General features: G+C 46.4%; 3 protein-coding genes across 3 annotated transcripts; 1 reads left to right on the top strand and 2 right to left on the bottom strand.

Annotated features, from left to right (window-relative positions):
• Positions 1-7,725: 7,725 nt before the first annotated feature.
• LOC121404260 lies at positions 7,726-8,067 on the bottom strand. Its single transcript, XM_041593589.1, has one exon. It carries the CDS (start codon positions 8,065-8,067, stop codon positions 7,726-7,728), a length of 342 nt encoding a protein of 113 aa, XP_041449523.1.
• A 2,806-nt stretch (positions 8,068-10,873) lies between these two features.
• Positions 10,874-11,680, top strand: LOC111072960 (ATP synthase-coupling factor 6, mitochondrial). The gene is made up of 3 exons (XM_022365050.2): positions 10,874-10,950; positions 11,155-11,306; positions 11,372-11,680. Exons 2-3 carry the CDS (start codon positions 11,155-11,157, stop codon positions 11,538-11,540), a joined length of 321 nt encoding a protein of 106 aa, XP_022220742.1. The 5' UTR covers positions 10,874-10,950; the 3' UTR covers positions 11,541-11,680.
• A 43-nt stretch (positions 11,681-11,723) lies between these two features.
• LOC111072959 (DNA polymerase epsilon catalytic subunit 1) lies at positions 11,724-18,774 on the bottom strand. Its single transcript, XM_022365049.2, has 4 exons — positions 18,658-18,774; positions 18,477-18,603; positions 12,165-18,409; positions 11,724-12,104 (listed from the first exon to the last, which is right to left on the bottom strand). The coding sequence occupies exons 1-4, from the start codon at positions 18,726-18,728 to the stop codon at positions 11,801-11,803; spliced, it is 6,747 nt and encodes a 2,248-aa protein (XP_022220741.2). The 5' UTR covers positions 18,729-18,774; the 3' UTR covers positions 11,724-11,800.
• Between the last annotated feature and the right edge of the window lie 1,476 nt (positions 18,775-20,250).

The raw sequence follows: 20,250 nt of genomic DNA on the forward strand, positions 1-20,250 counted from the left end.
TTTTGAGTTTCGTTTCCAGGTTACGTAAATGTGTGTGTGCCATGTATTCTACAATTTTTAAACTTTAAAACCAAAATTAAACTTTAAAACCAAACTCGATCTATTCAGGGTCGGATCAACCCTCAACCGGGCCCTGGGCAACCATCAATCTGGGGCCCCATTTTTCACGCCAGCTCCCTTCTTTTTTCATTTCAAATAAAAACTTATAAATTTAATGTTTTTGAGATTATTTTATATTCTTATCAGTGGGTATTATATTTTTATCCATTATTTGTAGTTTTGTTTTTTCAAAAAAATTTTCTGTTAGCCCTAGGGGGGCCCTCGGCAACTGCTTGTCCGGCCCATCATATTTTGTTGGTGTATTCTGTCGCTCGACTCGACGCGGGCCGCCATTTTTCACATTTTATGAACGCTCTGCAAAAATACCCCGCGCGCCCGTACCAAGAAACGTCAAACGAAAATTTAACAAGCATTTGCTCCTCGTGAAACATCTTTGTATTGCATAGTCTTTGCTTCTACGCAACGATAAAATCCTGAAGAGACCTTATTTACATTTAAATCTAAAAAAATTGTTTTAAAAAATCTTAACAGCTTTTAAAAGCTATTTGCAAATTTTACAAGCTAATCCACTTTTAAAAATGTCACTTTATAAAAGTCTAGCCTGAAAAAAGCTAAAATGACAGCACTGCTGCGCGTTTTTGCAAATGGCGGCGCTGCCAATTTCTTATAAAAAGGGGAGTGCAGTCGAAGCGAGCCGTCATTTAAAATAAATTTTTGAGCAATCAACTGCTCTACTAAATATTACTGCGCTGATGACTCTGTTGGTGCAGTTCTACAATTATTTTTATCAGCTCTGATTTCGGCCTTTGGCTCTTTGCTGTAAATAGTATGGGGCAAAGCTCATCACTCTTACAGCGACTGAGCCTGAGTTCTGCGTTCGGGCATTGCGCGAAAAAGCGAGGCATCATCTTCTCTAGCTGCCCCAACTCCTGTTCCATCACACCGTGATGGTCACTGTCTGGTGGCCGGAGGAGCGTTCGCACTGCCCCCTTGGCTTCCTCCATCTGTGCTTTTCATGTGGACGCAGTATACGTCCACACGTCGTACACTTGGTGTAATATATTTTCTTGGAAAAAAAAAATTTCCTATATATATTCTTGACTATATGTAGCGAATGAAAAGCCTTACCGGGTCCACGTGTCCGTAATTTCCCGCCAAATTATTTCTTAGGTGCGTGATATCTTATAGGCAGGGAAATTTGGTCATGGCGTAGCCAAAGGCATCGCCATTGGCACGGTTGCCGTCAGAAATTATCCCAAGCAGTCTCGGAGTCAAGTGCCCCAATCTCCGCTTCAGATAGTCGAGTACACGAATTAAAGCGTAGCTTACTACCTCGCTTCCCATTTTTCGGCTCTCGCTCGCTGCCAAAGCAGCCAGCTGCTTCAGATCCTCCGTCTTCAGTCGGAGGCCCAGTTTCTTTAGTTCCCGGAACGAGAACACCTGCCAGTTTTGCAGCCGACGAGTGAAGCTGCTGGCTGCAGTATAGCAGCGCAGCTCTATTGAAGGATGCCACTTCTTGAGGATCTCTGCCACGGATCGCACATCGCAGTATGTGTCGCGACGCGAACGGGGGTTCAGGGTGATGTCCTCGTTCTGCAGCCATTTCTCAAGGCGAGCGCGCTCGTAGTAGTTTAGTTTACGGATGCCCGGCATTGCACTTACTCGATCCACAGATCGTTTTCCAATTTTGATAACTATTTTTGCAGTATTGTGGGTGTACGAACCACCAATCAACTGCACGATACTAAAAAACAACAGGTACAAATTGTATACTTTGGATGTCGAAAGAATTGTGAATAATAGATTTTTGTTTTCCAAACCAGTGACCGCTTCAGATAGTCGTGTACACGAATTAAAGCGTAGCTTACTACCTCGCTTCCCATTTTTCGGCTCTCGCTCGCTGCCAAAGCAGCCAGCTGTTTCAGATCCTCCGTCTTCAGTCGGAGGCCCAGTTTCTTTAGTTCCCGGAACGAGAACACCTGCCAGTTTTGCAGCCGACGAGTGAAGCTGCTGGCTGCAGTATAGCAGCGCAGCTCTATTGAAGGATGCCACTTCTTGAGGATCTATGCCACGGATCGCACATCGCAGTATGTGTCGCGACGCGAACGGGGGTTCAGGGTGATGTCCTCGTTATGCAGCCATTTCTCAAGGCGAGCGCGCTCGTAGTAGTTTAGTTTACGGATGCCCGGCATTGCACTTACTCGATCCACAGATCGTTTTCCAATTTTGATAACTATTTTTGCAGTATTGTGGCTGTACGAACCACCAATCAACTGCACGATACTAAAAAACAACAGGTACAAATTGTTGACCGCAATTTGGTGCCTTTTTTCGAGCTGCGTATACTTTGGATGTCGAAAGAATTGTGAATAATAGATTTTTGTTTTCCAAACCAGTGACAGCCAATTGGGAATGGGCAGAGTGGGTGGGGGTGGGAAATAAAAACAATATATAAAAATAAAGGATTCGCTAAAGCTCTGGAAAATTTTCTATTAGATGTGTACATTTATTTCATTCAGAGCGTTCATAAAATATTTTTTAAATTTTGCCATTTCTTTTCGACAGAGTTCCCACTGTAAATACACACAATACAAACAAATAACAACTTTAAAACCAAACTCGATCTATTCAGGGTCGGATCAACCCTCAACCGGGTCCTGGGCAACCATCAATCTGGGGCCCCTTCTTTTTTCATTTCAAATAAAAACTTATAAATTTAATGTTTTTGAGATTATTTTATATTTTTCTCATATAAATAAAAGAAAGTCGTGTTTGTTACAACACTTATTACTCGAGAACGGCTGGACCGATTGCCATGCTTTTTGATTTGTTGGATTTGTTTCCTTCCCGAATAGCAGAATACATCTTAAAAATTATGAAAACTCGATATGTGTAATGAATACTTAATCATTTCAATAGATGCTGATTTGTTTATTACATGTCAAACATTTGTTGTCCAATCCTGTCAAATAGTGTAACAACTATTTTTTTTTTTTTTTGGAGCTTATGGCCTGGTTGCTGAGACCTTTAAGCCACAACATTATTTTTTTTTCTGAAGACATCATGTGCACTAGACCGAACATTAAAAGATCTGCGCAATGACTCGAGATGTTTTGGTGGTGCAATGATTTTATTATCTGGCGATTTCCGACAAACACTACCAGTCATTCCAAGATCTACTGCTGCCGACGAAATAAACGCTTGCCTCAAAGCATCAAACTGAAGCAATTATTTCTGCATCTCCAAGTCAGATACGCACATTATTTGCTATCATCATTTCAACACGCTTCCCATCGAACCCACGTGACCTGTGGAACAAATACAAAGATAACATGTCAGAAGATATTTTACATCGAATTCGCGTCAGCTCAAGAAATTCCGATCTTGAGGTGAATGAGGAGATCCATAACCAGACTTTGCCCTTGATCGAAGATATGTGTTACCTCATGTGCAGCAGTTTGTTAGTTAGGTTAAGAATGCCAGCGCTAGATCGCTGAATGAATGACGCATTTAATAGAGAATTGGAACGTGAACGTGAATATGATCCACATGAACTAATCCAATCAGTTCAAACGAATGTACCTCTGTTAAATCCTAAGCAGAGGGAAGTCTATGATACACTGATTAATGCAATTGATGATGGAAATGGCGGCTTATTTTTTTTGGATGCCCCCGGTGGAACTGGGAAGACATTCCTCATGTCATTGATTTTGGCCACTGTACGTGCGAGATCCGAACTTGCTGCCAACTCTGCTGCTGCCCGCTGCGCACTACCTCCCGCACAAAACTCCGTCGACACATCCATCAGCTCCTGGCTGCTGGAAGTGGCCACCACCGCCGCCGACACGATAACTCCGCGGAGTCGCTCCCGGGGCAACTTCTACCGGCTGGGGCAGTGCGGAATTTAATAAAAAGGCGAAAATATTGTCCTTGTCCATTTCACAACTTTCAAACGCGTTTTTGTGTGTATGGACATGGACGCCATGCAGTGGCGTAGCTAGGTAGGAAAGGGCCCCGGTGCAAACGGGGCCCAACCTAAAGTAAGATACTTGATCATTAAGAGGGTTTTGTGTGAGCTTTATGGATTAATAATTTTGGTATTAGGTCATGAGGTAAATCGAATTCTTTATTTTAAAATGTATGTGTTCAAAAAACTTGTTTATACATTTAAAAAAAATTACAATCTTTATTTTGCCTTACGTTTCGCAAAATTACAATACTCAACAAAATTCAACCGACAGCCGTACTCAAAAAGAGTTAAGGGTTATATTAGATTTGTGGCACAAGTGGATGTGTGTAACGCAGAGAAGGAAAACGTTTCCGATCCCATAAATTATATATATTCTTGATCAGCATCAATAGCCGATTCTATGTCTGTCTGTCTGTTAATGAACGCCTAGATCTCAGAGACTAAAAGAGCTGGAGCAACCAAATTTTGTTTCCAGACTAATGAACTGCTACAAGTGTTTTTCAAAATTTCGCCCCGCCCCCCTTCCAACACCTCAAAGGACGATAATCTGTGTCAGGCACAATTTTAAGAATGACCATTTTTACCATATCTGAATCAGATCGGATTATAATTATAGCCAGAATGAAGAAATTCATTTTCAGTTGCTTCCTCCGCCTCCCCCTTCCAGAGACATGCTACCATCTCTTCTCGCTCGCACACTCTGCTGCGTTCAGTGCGCGAACAACCCCTAGCGGAGGAGATGTAGAAAACAAATGGTACATCTATAATCTACATGTTAGATGTAAAATATACATTTAAATGTTGATTTAGATAACAGATGTAGCAAAACAATGTTAAATGTAAATTTTTTTTTTAATTTTAAAATTCTAAAAAATTATAAGCTCAAAAATGTAAATGCTGAATGAGTACGGGTATAAGTAGAGTTGCGTCCCCAGAAGCGACTCACACGTTCCTTCTGGTTTTTTTTTTTTTTGATAATCATTTACCTTCAACCGTGATTAGTTGAAAGATTTATTTGGCCTCCACGTCTGACACTGTATGTGGGTAAGGAATGGCTTGAAGATTGTTCCGAATGCTGACTGCAAAAAAAAAACATGGGTTCACGATGTTTTGGATGTTCCAAGACGGTTTGTGTGCCTTAAATGCGGCTTTTGCGCAACCAAACCTGAAAAACTCCGAGGCCAATTTGACCGCCTTTTGTGGCAATATTTAATAACTTCTAAACGAAATAATATTTTTTGGTTTAGTTTTCTTGAAATGAGTTTATATTGGCAAAATGGAGGTATCTTGAAAAAATGGGCGTGGCAACGCCTTTTTTTAAATGAAAAATCACATTTTAATTTTTTTGCTCCAAATAATAAAAAAAAAATCTTTATAGTCGAATGTTGGGGATATTTTATTATATTCAGGGGGCGTGGTACGCCTTAAAAATAATAAAAGATATTTAAAAAATATTATTACAGATAGCTTTTCCAAACAAATTTTACCCGGGACACCTGTAATATAAAAATTCAGGGACTTTTAAAAAAATTTGTATGCGCCTATTGTATGCGAATCGTGTTTTCTTTTATTTCGCTTGAATGAACCAAGATTTTATGAACTGTCATTGGTCAATAATAGTCTCCGCAGTATTAAAGCAAAAGGTTTGAAACTTAGCCACATTTAATGGGAACTGACTTGATATATATATATGATATATACATATATATTGTCCATAGGTTTGTGATCAGCTTAACATCAATGCCAGTGATTTCTGCGAAGAGTTTCGGGTCAGTAAAGGCACGTCGAGCGGTATTGCCATTATTTGTGCACCCAAATCCTCCAAATTTTGGTTGATCTACGATTTGTTGTATGCAACGTTGAGTTGCTGTTGAGCTGATGGAAGGTGAAGAGCTTTAGCGGGGCACTCGCAGTTCCGGTTTTTGTTGCAGTCGGGTGATGGGGTGGCTAAAGGGAAGGAGCCGCTGCTCATCCGCTCGTCTATGTACATAAAATCATTAAATTCGCGTGCGATGGACAATTCGGATAATTCCACAAATAGAAAAAGGACAGAAAGAACAAGGATTAACTTCAAGCATCCAGACATTTATCTTGTGGCGGCAGATGTAAACGCGACCACGACTGCCCTCCCTTCCATGATCGCTATAATCCAAAGAAAATTTATGGCGATCCCAAAAAAAAGTCTATTTCGCAATTCCTATGTATGTACATGTTCCCTACACGACGCAAGACCCCCCTCAAATTAGGCGCAACTAGCACGAATTCATATCAAAGCTAAATTTATTTAAATAAACAATGCAAATCCTAAAACTACTAACATCATATTCATTTCGAAAATGGTTCAGAATTGTTGAGCATCCAATAGGGAAGAACAAAATATAACACTATTATAATATTGATAAGGAAAGAAGAATATAAAATATATCGAAGGGTAATATGTATATGCATTAAATAAAGATAAGGTAGGATAATATGAACTAAAAATTAATTCAATTAAATAACTAAGCGGCATATTAAAATTGGTTAAATCAAAAGAAAAAGAAGAAACAAAAAGGATTTTTGTTGTTGTTGTTTACTGTAATGTTCGTTTTACATTTTCCATGTAGGCAAATGCATAGAATGCGCAAACCAACGGCAAACCCACCGCTAAAGCTCTAGAGCGTATGCTTAGGCTGTTAGGCGCATGCCAATTCGGCTAGCGGGAAGAAGGCACAAAAGGGACCGGGAAAAAATTATATTTTATCACTTACAGATGGGTATGCATGTAGGTATGCATACAGTACTTCCTCGGAGAAAGGCGCCTTTCGCTGGGGGTTGGTTTGATGACGCTGTGGAATTAAGGTATTATTGTTCCCTGTTGGCTCCTGCCAAAGGCATATTATTGTTAAATTTCTTTTTTTTTTTTAACACAATTCTTTCCCTCTCCTCTGCAACTAATATGCCATATTTAAATTGGGAAAAATTTGTATGATATATTAAATGTACTTATAGAATAAAGAAAAAAAATTATAAACTATGTGATGGCATCGACTTCTCTTGAGACAACGTGGAACTCTGACGTTGTAGGTATGTCCCTCTTAGCGTGGCTCACTGTAAGCACGGTAGGCTGTGGCACCTGCGCAGAGGTTATGGCAAAGTTATGGCGAGGTGCGGGGCCCAAGAAAACGGCCCCCACCTACATTAGGCTGACGAAACGCCCAGGTCAAACGATGCTGGTCTGGCTTAGGGCGGGGCACTACTTTTTCACCGTCAAACGAAAATTGAACGAGCATTTGCTCCTCGTGAAACATCTTTGTATTGCATAGTCTTTGCTTCTACGCAACGATAAAATCCTGAGGAGACCTTATTTACATTTAAATATAAAAATATTGTTTTAAAAATGCTTAACAGCTTATAAAAGCTATATGCAAATTTTACAAGCTAATCCACTTTTAAAAATGTCACTTTATAAAAGTCAAGCCGGAAAAAGCTAAAATGACAGCACTGCTGCGCGTTTTTTCAAATGGCGGCGCTGCCAATTTCTTATAAAAAGGGGAGTGCAGTCGAAGCGAGCCGTCATTTAAAATAAATTTTTGAGCAATCAACTGCTCATTGTTCACAGCACAAATACTTCCAAAACTTTCTGTCACACAGACAAACCATCGCCAACCAAACTTTCGCTCCAAAATTAGAAAAGAAAAGTACAAACAATCGGTCTATCGATTCTTGCCAATAAGGCTGAACAGCAGCCAGTCGACTGCTCCTGGCCTGCCTTCGGCCAGCTGTTTCAGATCCTCCGTCTTTAGTCGGAGGCCCAGTTTCTTCAGTTCGCGGAACGAGAACACTTGCCAGTTCTGCAGCCGACGAGTGAAGCTGCTGGCTGCAGTATAGCGGCGCAGCTCTATGGAAGGATGCCACTTCTTGAGGATCTCTGCCACGGATCGCACATCACAGTATGTGTCGCGACGCGAACGGGGGTTCAGGGTGATGTCCTCGTTCTGCAGCCATTTCTCAAGGCGAGCGCGCTCGTTGTAGTTCAGTTTACGGATGCCTGGCATTGCACTTACTCGATCCACAGATCGTTTTCCAATTTTGATAACTAATTTTGCAGTATTGTGGGTGTACGAACCACCAATCAACTGCACGATACTAAAAAACAACAGGTACAAATTGTATACTTTGGATGTCGAAAGAATTGTGAATAATAGATTTTTGTTTTCCAAACCAGTGACCGCTTCAGATAGTCGTGTACACGAATTAAAGCGTAGCTTACTACCTCGCTTCCCATTTTTCGGCTCTCGCTCGCTGCCAAAGCAGCCAGCTGTTTCAGATCCTCCGTCTTCAGTCGGAGGCCCAGTTTCTTTAGTTCCCGGAACGAGAACACCTGCCAGTTTTGCAGCCGACGAGTGAAGCTGCTGGCTGCAGTGTAGCAGCGCAGCTCTATTGAAGGATGCCACTTCTTGAGGATCTCTGCCACGTATCGCACATCACAGTATTTGTCGTGACGCGAACGGGGGTTCAGGGTGATGTCCTCGTTCTGCAGCCATTTCTCAAGGCGAGCGCGCTCGTTGTAGTTCAGTTTGCGGATGCTCGGCATTGCACTTACTCGATCCACAGATCGTTTTCCAATTTTGATAACTAATTTTGCAGTATTGTGGGTGTACGAACCACCAATCAACTGCACGATACTAAAAAACAACAGGTACAAATTGTTGACCAGTTGCCGTCAACAATTTGTTGTCCGGCCCTTCATATTTTGTTGGTGTATTCTGTCGCTCGACTCGACGCGGGTCGAGGCATTGACGAAGCCGAAAGCAGAGGCAAAGGCTAGCCTAAAAGAGAATGGAAGAAATACGCCGCGCGCCCGTACCAAGAAACGTCAAACGAAAATTGAACGAGAATTTGCTCCTCGTGCAACATCTTTGTATTGCATAGTCTTTGCTTCTACGCAACGATAAAATCCTGAAGAGACCTTATTTAGATTTAAATCTAAAAATATTGTTTTAAAAATGCTTAACAGCTTATAAAAGCTATATGCAAATTTTACAAGCTAATCCACTTTTAAAAATGTCACTTTATAAAAGTCAAGCCTGAGAAAAGCTAAAATGACAGCACTGCTGCCCGTTTTTTCAAATGGCGGCGCTGCCAATTTCTTATAAAAAGGGGAGTGCAGTCGAAGCGAGCCGTCATTTAAAATAAATTTTTGAGCAATCAACTGCTCATTGTTCACAGCACAAATACTTCCGAAACTTTCTGTCACACAGACAAACCATCGCCAACCATCTTCATCGTTAAAACTTAAAAAGTATTTTCTTTAAAATAACAGCAAAAATTACAGTAAAAACTAATCACACAAAATGTGTGCAATCCAAAGGAAATAAATTCCTTCTCTGTAACGCACACACACATCCACTTGACCACAAACCTAATATACATACTAACTTGTCTTACTAATTAAACATAGAAATATAAATGGAATATATTTAAATTATATTTACCCCGAGCTGGTCTACATGCGATTCATCGATTTGCAGGTAGAATGCATGTCCATCGAAGTTCTGAAGTTCGTTCATGAAGTTTATGTATCCTTTATCTAACCCCTTCACACGCTACGGCCGCTCAATTTTTGATAATATAGCCTCAAAAACTTACCCGCATGTAGTTTAGGCATCGGTGAAGAGCTTGTTTCGTTGCTGGTTCATGATATCCAAAATGAAGTCCTTCATGGTGAGGATGCGCCGGCGTCTGCTGGCATCACTTCAAAGCTGCAAGTCTTTTTAATTGATCTTTCAGTTTTTACTCTATTTGGCATGATATATATAATCATGCCCTCTTCCAGCTCTCCTGGAGCCAATTTTGACTGGTAAATATACAGATGCTTCATCTTTTACGCACAAAAACAACAGCAAATCAAGCCATAAACGCCATAACATAAACGTAACTGTAAATAACCGTGCCCTATGGTCATACTTTGATAGAAATGGTATTTTGTGATTTTGTCCGCTCGGTCACATATGTATATATACACAATATTTTTTCAAAAATATCAAAAAACCATTAACATCATCATCTTTGCCCTGCTGGGGTATATTGGTGTCAGCTTGGGGCTGCAGCTTGGCCGTCAAAATTGCAGCATCCTTGGGTGTCACTGAGTATTATTAAACAGTAGATCATTAAACATTCAAATATTCGAATACCTGTCGGCTTTAAAAAAACCTTTAAAATGGATTTGTGGATCGAGTCAAGACATAGAAGAGGGTTTGATCCTGGTAAAGTGGATCCACTCGAGTGTATTTTTTGTTATTAAACATGCCCAAATGTACAGCAATTACTCGCTGACACCTTTTAACAGCTTAATTTAACTTTATAATTCTATTTATGCCCGGTTAGCCGTGGATCTCATCATATTATCTATATTAAAAAATCATCCAAACAATGGGTTTTTATTGTTTTATTAATTCATTTTGTTTTATTTTTCAAATGACCGCCAAACTCCATTTAGCGCACAAAAAATACCGACATTTTTCGTTTTGGAATTCAAAATTTATTTCTCTCATTTACTTTCTAATGTGGTTGGTATCGACGACAAAAATCGACGCTTTGGACGCTTTTGCTTGAATCTTTTTATGTAAACAATCCAACAAGAAAGAGTTCCGAAGACTAGCCAATCCTGAACAAAATTTATTGAGGAATTGGATAAAATTATTTGTTTAATGTTGAGGGGGCCAACTAGCTAGTAATATTAAACCGAACATTAAAATCTAGGAATATGTCATGTCCGTCGGTATATTTATGGTATATTTTAATAATAGTATATAAAAAGGTATATTTCGGTATTTTTCGGAGGGTCACGGTATATTTTACATAGTTGAGCTATCGATAGTGCCCTCGATTGTTCGACACCTCACACCTCTAATTTGCTAAAGAAATAATAAAATAAGGTAAAAATTAAAATAAAAACTATATAAAAAGGATCCAGACAGTATCTGCCAAAGGACTTTGTGAACTACTCAAGCTAGCGAAAGCATTGGATAGATCGCTCGATTAGTGAAACAACAGCACATATTACATAACCTTTTAAGGTTACATATGGGAGAAGAGCAGCCGAAATTCGCAAAATATTAACAAATTATCTTTGCCTGCAGATGCTGTCGCAAACAATTCTGACTGGAGTGCGTGTGCTCCGCACGGAGGCTCGCCGGAACTTTGGCCTGGCTGCCCCAGCCCTGAACAAGGCCTCCGATCCCATCCAGCAGCTGTTCCTCGACAAAGTGCGCGAGTACAAGCAGAAGAGCAGGTAAGTCTAGCTAGAGAAAATCTTCATCATTATCACTTAGTAATCACCTCTGTCTACCTCTGTAGCGGTGGCAAGCTGGTCGATTCCAATCCCGACATTGAGCGTGAGATCAAGACCGAACTGGACCGTGTGGCCAAGCAGTTCGGCAGCGATGGCAAGACCGATATGCTGAAGTTCCCCGAATTCAAGTTCCCCGAGGTCAAGGTTGATCCCATCACCCAGAGCGCCAACTAAACAATGAATTAGTTGAATTCTTTTTAAGTTCTTCTTTCTTTTGTCTCTTCGGCGTTGCAAGAGTGACGTCCCAGAGGCGAGGCTTGCAAACAGCAACCAATAAATCCGGAAAACAAGCGAAACGTTTGTGAAAACATCAAGTGCTATGTGTGTGATTGAATCAGCCCAAAAGTTACATGGAAATCGTTTAAATGATCACTTTTATAACGCTTAAATAGATAGACACAAATGATATTCCTAATCTAAGACGAAACAAATCCCTATTTTGGCGCATCGATGGCCTGCTGCACTGTTTGCTGGAGCAGCTGCATCTTGTGGTTGGTGGCCACCTTGCTGAATGTCGTGAGCAGTGTCTGGATATCCTTGCCGCTGATGAGGGGCACAAAGTTACCCGCACAGGTGCAGAATTCGGCCAGATTCTCGCGCTTGATCTCGTTGCAGCGAGCACAGCGCAGATCCTGCAGGACATAGGACATCATCTTGCGCTGCAGGGCATCTAGCATGCGCATCTCAATCTCCTCATTGTCATAGGCCACATAGCACTGGGCGCACAGCCAGACGGGTCTAGAAAGAGTCATTTAAATTAAGACAGGCAAAAGGATGGACTCGTTGGTTCCCACTCACATGCCATCCTTCATGGCGCGATGCTTGTCCTTGCAGAGATCCAGGTCGCGACAGTGATTGCAGGCCTTGCATATGACCTCGTTGATGATGTGACTGTCGCAGGGATCCTGCCACTCGGCCATGTCCGAGAACTCGCCAATGCCCACGAGACGCAGCATGTTGCGCCGCAGCTCGTTGATCTGCTCGGCGAGCGTCTTGTCCACACTGAGCACCTTGATCATGGTGCGGATGAGCTCCAGGCCCGGACTGGGCTTTCCCTTGCCATAGTTCTTGTGCAGCTTAAGGATAGAGTCAAAGGCACAGTGGGAGATGTCTCTGATGGCCTGCTCTGTGGTCTTACGCTCGGCGAGCGACTGCATGAATAGCGTGATGAGCGACTCAAATTTCTCCCGGCACTCGTTCTCCTCGGGCAGACGCTCCCCAATGGTCCAGTTGAGCTCTAGAGCCAGCTCATCATCTGCTTCTGGCTCTTGGTCAGCATGAGCCGAGGGATCTCTGTTCTCCTCCTCATCATCATCATCATCATCATCGTCGTCGTCGACATTCTCCTGCTCTTGGTTTCTTTCACTCTCCTGCCGCATGGTGGTGGACACAATGGAGGACACTGTCTCATCTATGCCCTTGGGCAGCTTTCCGCGTATCCCGGAGAAGTTGGCCTGGTCCAGCCAGAGCATAAAGTTCCAGCACTGCTCAAAGGACAGCTGGATCGAGTGAAACATCTCCTTGTTGCGCAGACTCTGGACAATGTAGTCGACATAGCCCAGGGCATCCGACACGGTCTTCTTGCCCGAACTCAGGATAATCCGATTGAAGTCCGCATACACAATGGTGGCGCCCAGACGCTTGAACTCTGCTATGATCCGCAGGAACATCTTTCGCATGAGATTGTTGAGGGATCTCCTCAGAGCAGGATCGTAGAGCAGCGCGTTGCTGGAGCGCACCCAGCGGTAGAAGTGCACGATCTGAAAGTCGGAGAAGATGTTCCGATTGATGGACACCTCCCGCAACCAACCGTTCACCATGGAGCGCATCACACGAAAGGCCGCGGAGCAGAGGGCCGTCTCATCGTAGCTGGGTAGTGTGGCCGCCGGCACAGTGCCGATCATCTCCTCGAGGGAGGCCTGCGGCATCACATCAAAGGTGATGGCCGAGGAGGCGCCCTCCATCTCCTGGATCTTGCTCGACTGCAGCAGCGCGCTCACCGCCAGGCTGTCCAGCGCCAGTTCCACACACACGTCCGGATAGAAGCCAGCCTTGTTCTGCACCACGCTGATGTTCTCTTCGAATTCCGCCAGCAGTCGACTGTCGTCCGCCTCGCGGCCGCCCAGATCCGGCCTCGTGCTGGCCGACCACCAGAGCACAAAGTTGTGGCGCTGCAGGAGGCGGGCGAAGAAGAGATCCGCTCCGAAGAGCACCGTATCGGGTGGCATGTTGCCAATGGGCACATGGAAGTAGCGACACTGATCCAACATCAGATCCAGGACGTTGTTCAGGTTCAGGAAATGCCGCACCACGGCCCTGGTGCCCTGACGCTGCCAGTCCAAGCCAGAGAGCAGGCTGGCATCATCCGAGATGTGGATCTGGGCCTGGGGAAACTCCAAAAGGATGGGCATGGCCAGCGAGAGTTTCCTCGCCTCCAGGGCCGTCTGCAGGCAGAGCATGGTGGGTCCCTGGTTCTCCTGTTTGTATGTGGTCAGGGCACGCTGAATGTGCCTGTAGATCTGCTTGACATCCACCTCAATGACCACCTCAAAGGTGTAGTCCTCAACGGGTATCTTCTCCTGCTCCTCCGCCGTGAGATTCTTTAGGAGAGCGAGCCGTTCGGCGGCGTAGAGCTGCCGCAGATTGGGCATCTGATTGGCACGCACCGTGTCCAGGGCGAAGATGTAGCCCTTCTTGCTGGGCATCAGTATGAGCGACCAGATCTCCTTCTTCGCCGTGGGCGTATTGTGCTGGTACAGGTAGATCTTTCGCATCCGCGCATTGGCCATCGCCAGGTACTTGACCTGCGTCTGGGGTCGCTGCTCCAGTTGCTCGATGCTAAAGCTCTCCAGCTCCTTGGTGGAGAGCAGGGCCAAGCGACGCGACTCCTCGCGCTGCACGCCACAGATGCAGCCCATGTCCATGAGGGCGCGGAATTCCAGCGTCATTTGCGTCTCGTAGATGCCCTCGATGTCCGGAGTGGCCAGATCGGCCAGCATTCCAAGGGAATTGTCCCGAAAGAGCTGCTCGGGCACGCTATAGCGATACAGATTGAACATGGGTCGAGAGCGGGGCAGCACGCGGTTCACCTTGCGCCACAGTTGTCCCTCCTCCGGGGGCGCTGCACTCCTCTGATTCACATAGAAGATCCTGGGCACCGTCAGCTTTATCCGATGCAACTCCTCTCCGATGAGCGCCCACACGGTAAAGTGTCCCAGATCATCGACGGGCACCAGTTGCAGGATCTGCCAGGGCTGGTCCAGCAGCGTGCGCTGTGCTCGCCTCAGGAACCCGCCCAAAGTGGCCGTCGCCCCGGGTGCCCTGGGGATCGGCGCTTCCTCGTTGCGCACTCGCTTAGAGGCCTGTCGCGAGCGCTGGCGCTGCTCCTGCTGCCACTTCCATTTGCGCTTCTGGAAGCGCACCCACTCCACGATGCTCGCGTGGGTCTCGCCAATGGCTGGTGGAGCGCCCAGCGCCTGTCGCCAGGTGGTGGGCTGCGGCGTCTGCTCCTCCCCTTCCCCCTCGTCCAGTTGGACTCGTTTCCTCTTGGTGACTATTGGCAGACCAGTGGGGTCCTCGATCTCCTTGCCAGCCATGTCCTCCATGTCCCGCAGCTCCAGTTGCTTGTCCTCCAGCGCTGGCTTCGGTTTCGGGCGACTCGTGAAGATCTCGTTGATGCGCCGCTGCTTGAGGACATCGTTCTTCTCCAGCATCTTCTTGTGCAGCCAGTCGGGATGCTGCACCCTCGGCACGGGGTTGGCCAGTCCCTGAAGGGCCGCGGGTATGGTGATGATCTTCTGGATGGTGCCACCCAACCGCTCGATGTAGTAGTTCCAATCGAGGACATCCCGAATGTCCGCATCCCCCATGGTGTTGTCCTTGAGCCAGCGCCGGAGATGATGCCGCCGCACACTCTCCTCTGACTGGAAAATGGCCAGCGGTATGGCCCGCTCCGTGACGGGGGCACCTTCGGGCTTCTTGGAGATGATGTACTTGCAGGCGAGGCCCGCATCCTTGACCATCTGCTCGCCGAGGAACTCGGCCAGTCGCTTTGCCGTCGATATGGAGGTGCTCTTCTGGGTGCCGTACTCCTCAAGCTTCTTGGACATCGATTTGTTCTCGGAAATCAGCTCGAACAGCTCCGAGTCGGGCAGATTGGATCCGCGGCTGTAGAGGACATCCAGCCAGTAGTCGGCCACCTTGGCCACCGATGCATAGCACTCCTCCAGGGTGCTGCCCGCTAGGAACGCCTCGAAGACGGAGCTCTGGAAATTCTTGATCAACTGCAGCTCGCCGCGACGCTTCACCTCGAAGCCCTTCAGCTCCGCAAGAGAGCCATCGAAATTGAAGACTGCGTAGCGTTTCTTGAGCTTCTTGCCCTCCTCCTTGGCGGCGGGCAGGACCATGGCGAGGTAGGGCCCATCCACCTCAAAGAAAATGGAATTCTCATCGCGTATATCGTACTGCGGTGCGGCGTCTGCGCCCTCCCCATCCTTATTCTCATTCTTTTTCAATTCGTGGTACTGATCGTTGGTAAAGTGATCCTTGACCATTGCATTGAGCACCGCATTCGGGTAGGAGATGTTTATCTTCTTTTTCTTCGCGTGGCTCGTCTGCACGGTGAACTCCTGCGGAAAGGATCCTGGCAGTATGCACCAAATACCATCCGTGTCCAGCTCCAAAGGGCGACCCACACGCTCGATAATCTCCCGCGCCTTGGTGATGATATTCGAGCCGGTGAGGCACACAATCCCGGCCATGGGCATGGAGTGCCAGCGAGCGCCGCGTCGCATCACATAGCCGTAGAAGGAGTTCAGGATGCACTTGTGGGCCAGCTGCAGCGAATCGTAGAGCACCTCCCTGCCCTTGGCCGCCTTGATCTCGGCCGCATCGCCCGAGGCCACAGCGGACGTGACTGAGGCCTTGGCCACCTTGGTGAGACCTTTGTACTCGTACCGGCGATCCCTGAAGGCGCGCACCGTGTCCACATAGAAGCTGTTCTCCTTCTGGCAGATGGTCGAGTTGCGTGTCTCCAGTTTCGTGATCTTCGTCTTCTTGTACGCCTTGCGGCAGTAGTCGGACAGGCGCTTCTTCTCGTACGCCGCCTGATCCTCCTTGGAGAGCTCGTGGAAGGCGCGCGTCGGCCCCCCTGGGAAGAGCGATGGAAACTTTTCCGTCTCCAGCTGCTGCTGGATGCGCTGGAACTCGTTGCGCGAGGCGGGCAGCATCTCCCCGCGCCACATCCAGTCCATGGAGCGCTTGCAGCGTACACCCGGCTTGTTGAAGTCACAGGCGGCACAGTCCAGATCGCTGACCATTGCCGAGGGTTGTAGGCGATTCGTCAGAATGATATTGGGGTACATGGCGCCCACATCCAAATGATAGATGACCGGCTGCTCCAGGCGATTGGGTATGTCGTGGAGACCTTGGAGGCCTTGGAGAATCTCCTGTTTGACCTCCTCGAGATTGAGCACCTGCTCCATGGGTATGCCCTCCTCCACGACGATGGCATGGCGCAGGACTCCATCGATTTGCTCCATTAGCTGCTTCACCATTGTGGGATCCAGCCGAAAGCGGCAGGGTATGTCCGCTCGAAACACACCCGACTCCAGGGCCTCCACATGGCCACCCACATAGGTCTCAGAGTCCAAGACATGGCCCTCGTTGGATAGCTTGTTCAGCTCCGCCTGGTGCTTGTTGGGATACACAATGTTCGCGTGGTAGCCCTCCACCATGAGCAGCGTCTCGCAGAGAGTGCCCGAGCCCTTGCGCAGGATCTCGTCGGGCTCCATGGGAATGATGGTGTTCAGGGCAAAGATGAACGGATGCACGTACTTCATGTAGAGGTAGTAGGTGGCCACCGCATCCGACACGGAGTAGTTGGCCAGCACCTGAGGCTGCTCCACGGCCATGCGGCACATTTCCTCGGGATCCAGCTCCACGGGATCGTAGCGCAGCTTGGCCTTGGCCACCGCCTTCAGACCCTGGGAGCCCACAGGCAGATACGAGTCCCGCTTCACCCAGCAGAGGCAGTCCATGTGGATGGAGGGGCGACTCAGGTAGACGCCATCCCGCATCTTGGAGAAGCCAATCTCCTGCTTCATGTCCAGGTCATAGGTGGCGGCACGCGTCTCCACGAAGGGCCAGTCGAAAAAGTCGCCATTGTAGGTAACTATGATGTGGGGACGCACCTCCATGATGTGATCGAAGAACTTCTGCAGCAGCTGCATCTCGTTGTCCTCGTTGTAGACCACGAAATTACCCTCGAACTCCGGCTTTGGGGTGTACTCAAAGTCGGCCACATTCGAGGAGATGATCTCTCTGTTGGTGATCAGAAATCCCTGGCCATCAATCATGTAGGATATCATCATTATCTGATCCGTTTGGGCATCGGGAAACTTCAATGGCAGCTTTGTCGTCTCTATATCGAAGGCCAGGACCACGGGCTCGGGTCGGTCGAGTATATCCGGCCGCGGGGAGATGTGGGGCATCTCCACGCCGCTTCTGCACCGAATGTTGTACCACAGGCCGCAGAATATGCGCAGATCTATGGAGACCCTCACATGGTAGGGCACATCGTGCTCGCGTATGTCCATGATGCAGTCCATGTAGTCCTGCTGCCGCTTGCCCAGGCCCTCCTCCGTGCTGGCCGACGACTGGGCCAGCGATGTGGCCAGCATTTGCATGTAGTACGTGTTGGATTTCTGGCGTTCCGTGTTCCGCCGCACGGCGGCCATTAGCTCGCGTCGCACCTTCGTCATGGCGGTCTGATTGAGGAACGAGAGCTTCAGGTAGTTCTGCTGCAGGCCAGACAGATGGTTGGGCAGATCCAGATCCTCTTTGGAGATGTGCTCAAGGCTGGCTATCTGGCCAGAGTATTTGCGGCCCAAGAAGCGTGCCACCTCCAGGTGCATTTTGTCATCGGGTCGAACCAGCAGATAGGGCTTATAGGCCACTGTGCACTTGAAGCGCGAGCCATCCATTTGTATAAAGAACAGATCCAAGGCGGCTATTAACCGACGATCCTCATCCAGCACTTCGTTCTGTTGAGGGGAAAGTCCTGGAGTCTGTAGAAGGATTCTGAATATGGTTTAATGGTTTAATTCTTACGGCATGCATATTGATGAGATAGCCAGTGCGCTCCTGGTTATCCTTGACTCTATCGAAGCCATACTTCGAGTCAATTTTGTCGTTCTCCCGCGACTGTCGGTAGCCTGCCTCGTTGTAAAAGTCATCGCTGCAGGAAAAACCGCTGATAAAACCGCCCTTTTTCTCTACTTTCGCCACTTACCCCTCAGTTCTGTTTTCGCCTACGAATCTCCCAGTGTTTTGCAGACTTTTGGCTTTGCCAAATGCAGCCATTTCTGCGACAGAACGAAAAATAAATATAAATAAAAGATTTGCCGCCAAAAAGGTATTGCTGGAGATGATATTGATATATCGATGTATAATTTTTAATATCGGTATTTTTGTGCGATAGGCAGAACGAATTCTGCGTTTAAATACGAACAACAGGTGTCGCTGCTGCATTTTTTATTATCATAGTCGACAGGAGTCCCAAGGTGCGCCTTAGACCAACCGATTGTATTGCATTTAAAAATAGATTCTACAGTTCATGGTAATTGATTTATTAGCAGTTTATGTGCGTTTAGTACTTCCGAGTATGTCCAAGAAGCGGCCACATGCTGACCACTTGAGTTTGTTCTTCTGCTGGACATGTGTGTGCGCACTACAGTTCTTTTTATTTTTTATTTTTCATTTTCCATTCCAGTTTTTACTACCTCTCCGAAACCGAATTACACACGCACACCAGCGCATTCATTCATAAAATCCGGCTCACCTACACGAGTAGTAAAACAGCAGTCGCAGAAAAGAGAGCAGTGGCAGCGACAGCGACTGCGAGTCCAGAAGAGTGTCGTTGTTGCGCATGCTCTCTCGAAATCCGCTCTCGCTATGCGCCATGCACTTGTCGACCGGTGGATACGTGCCGTACCCTGTGTGCAGCTATTTAATTACAGGACAAGTTGACAATCTCGTCGCTGCAACCCCATATTTGTTGCACGTGTGTATCGTTATGCAAGGCTGCCTCTGCCCCCGGCCCAAAGGGATCGCTTCGAATCTTATTGCCCTTTTTTCTCTTCTGGGTGCAGTGCAGCTGGCTGTGCCGCCCCTGCATATGCATGCATTTATGCTCGTGTGTGTATGTAATTTATGCGAAATGCGTTGCCAGAATATAAAAAGAAATAAAACACAGGCTCTTATTTTGTTGTTGTTTTTGTATCTCTATGTGTGCATACACATAAACCTGTTTCGGTGTGCGGCAGTCAGTCCCGTCCCAGTTCTGGGCAAAGAGAGTCTTTCAAATGCACAGTGGTTGTCATTGGTGGTTATGGAAATGGAAACAAACCATAATAGTTTTCGGAAATTATATTCCTAGAAAAGATCGGTGAAAACAGCGAACAATCTTCATTATCATTTCTTACATCACCCAAATTGTACCCAGTACTTTGCTGTTGTGCGACACTGTGCCAATGCTTGCTAAAATGATTGCCCACGCACACTCGCTCATAAATCATGTATGTATGTATGTAATTTTTTGCACTTACACACAGTTCTGACCACGCAGATTTTGTTGTTGCTTTTTCATTTGTCCCCGCCACATATTGCATTTGTTTTTGTTGCCTAAATATGTAATTCTGATTTTTCTGATTTTCTTTTTTGCTCATACTGCGCCCAAGCGTTCTGCGCGTGTATATGTGTGGAAATAGCCGCTCTCTCAGACTCGTCTCCCACGCGTTCGCTGTGCTCTCCTTGATTATGTTGTTGCTGTGCGTTTGACAAAAGTTGATTTGCCAAATCTGAACAAACATATGTACATATGTAC

Source organism: Drosophila obscura, unplaced genomic scaffold (assembly GCF_018151105.1).
Source record: "Drosophila obscura isolate BZ-5 IFL unplaced genomic scaffold, ASM1815110v1 contig_192, whole genome shotgun sequence".
Lineage (NCBI taxonomy): Eukaryota > Metazoa > Arthropoda > Insecta > Diptera > Drosophilidae > Drosophila > Drosophila obscura.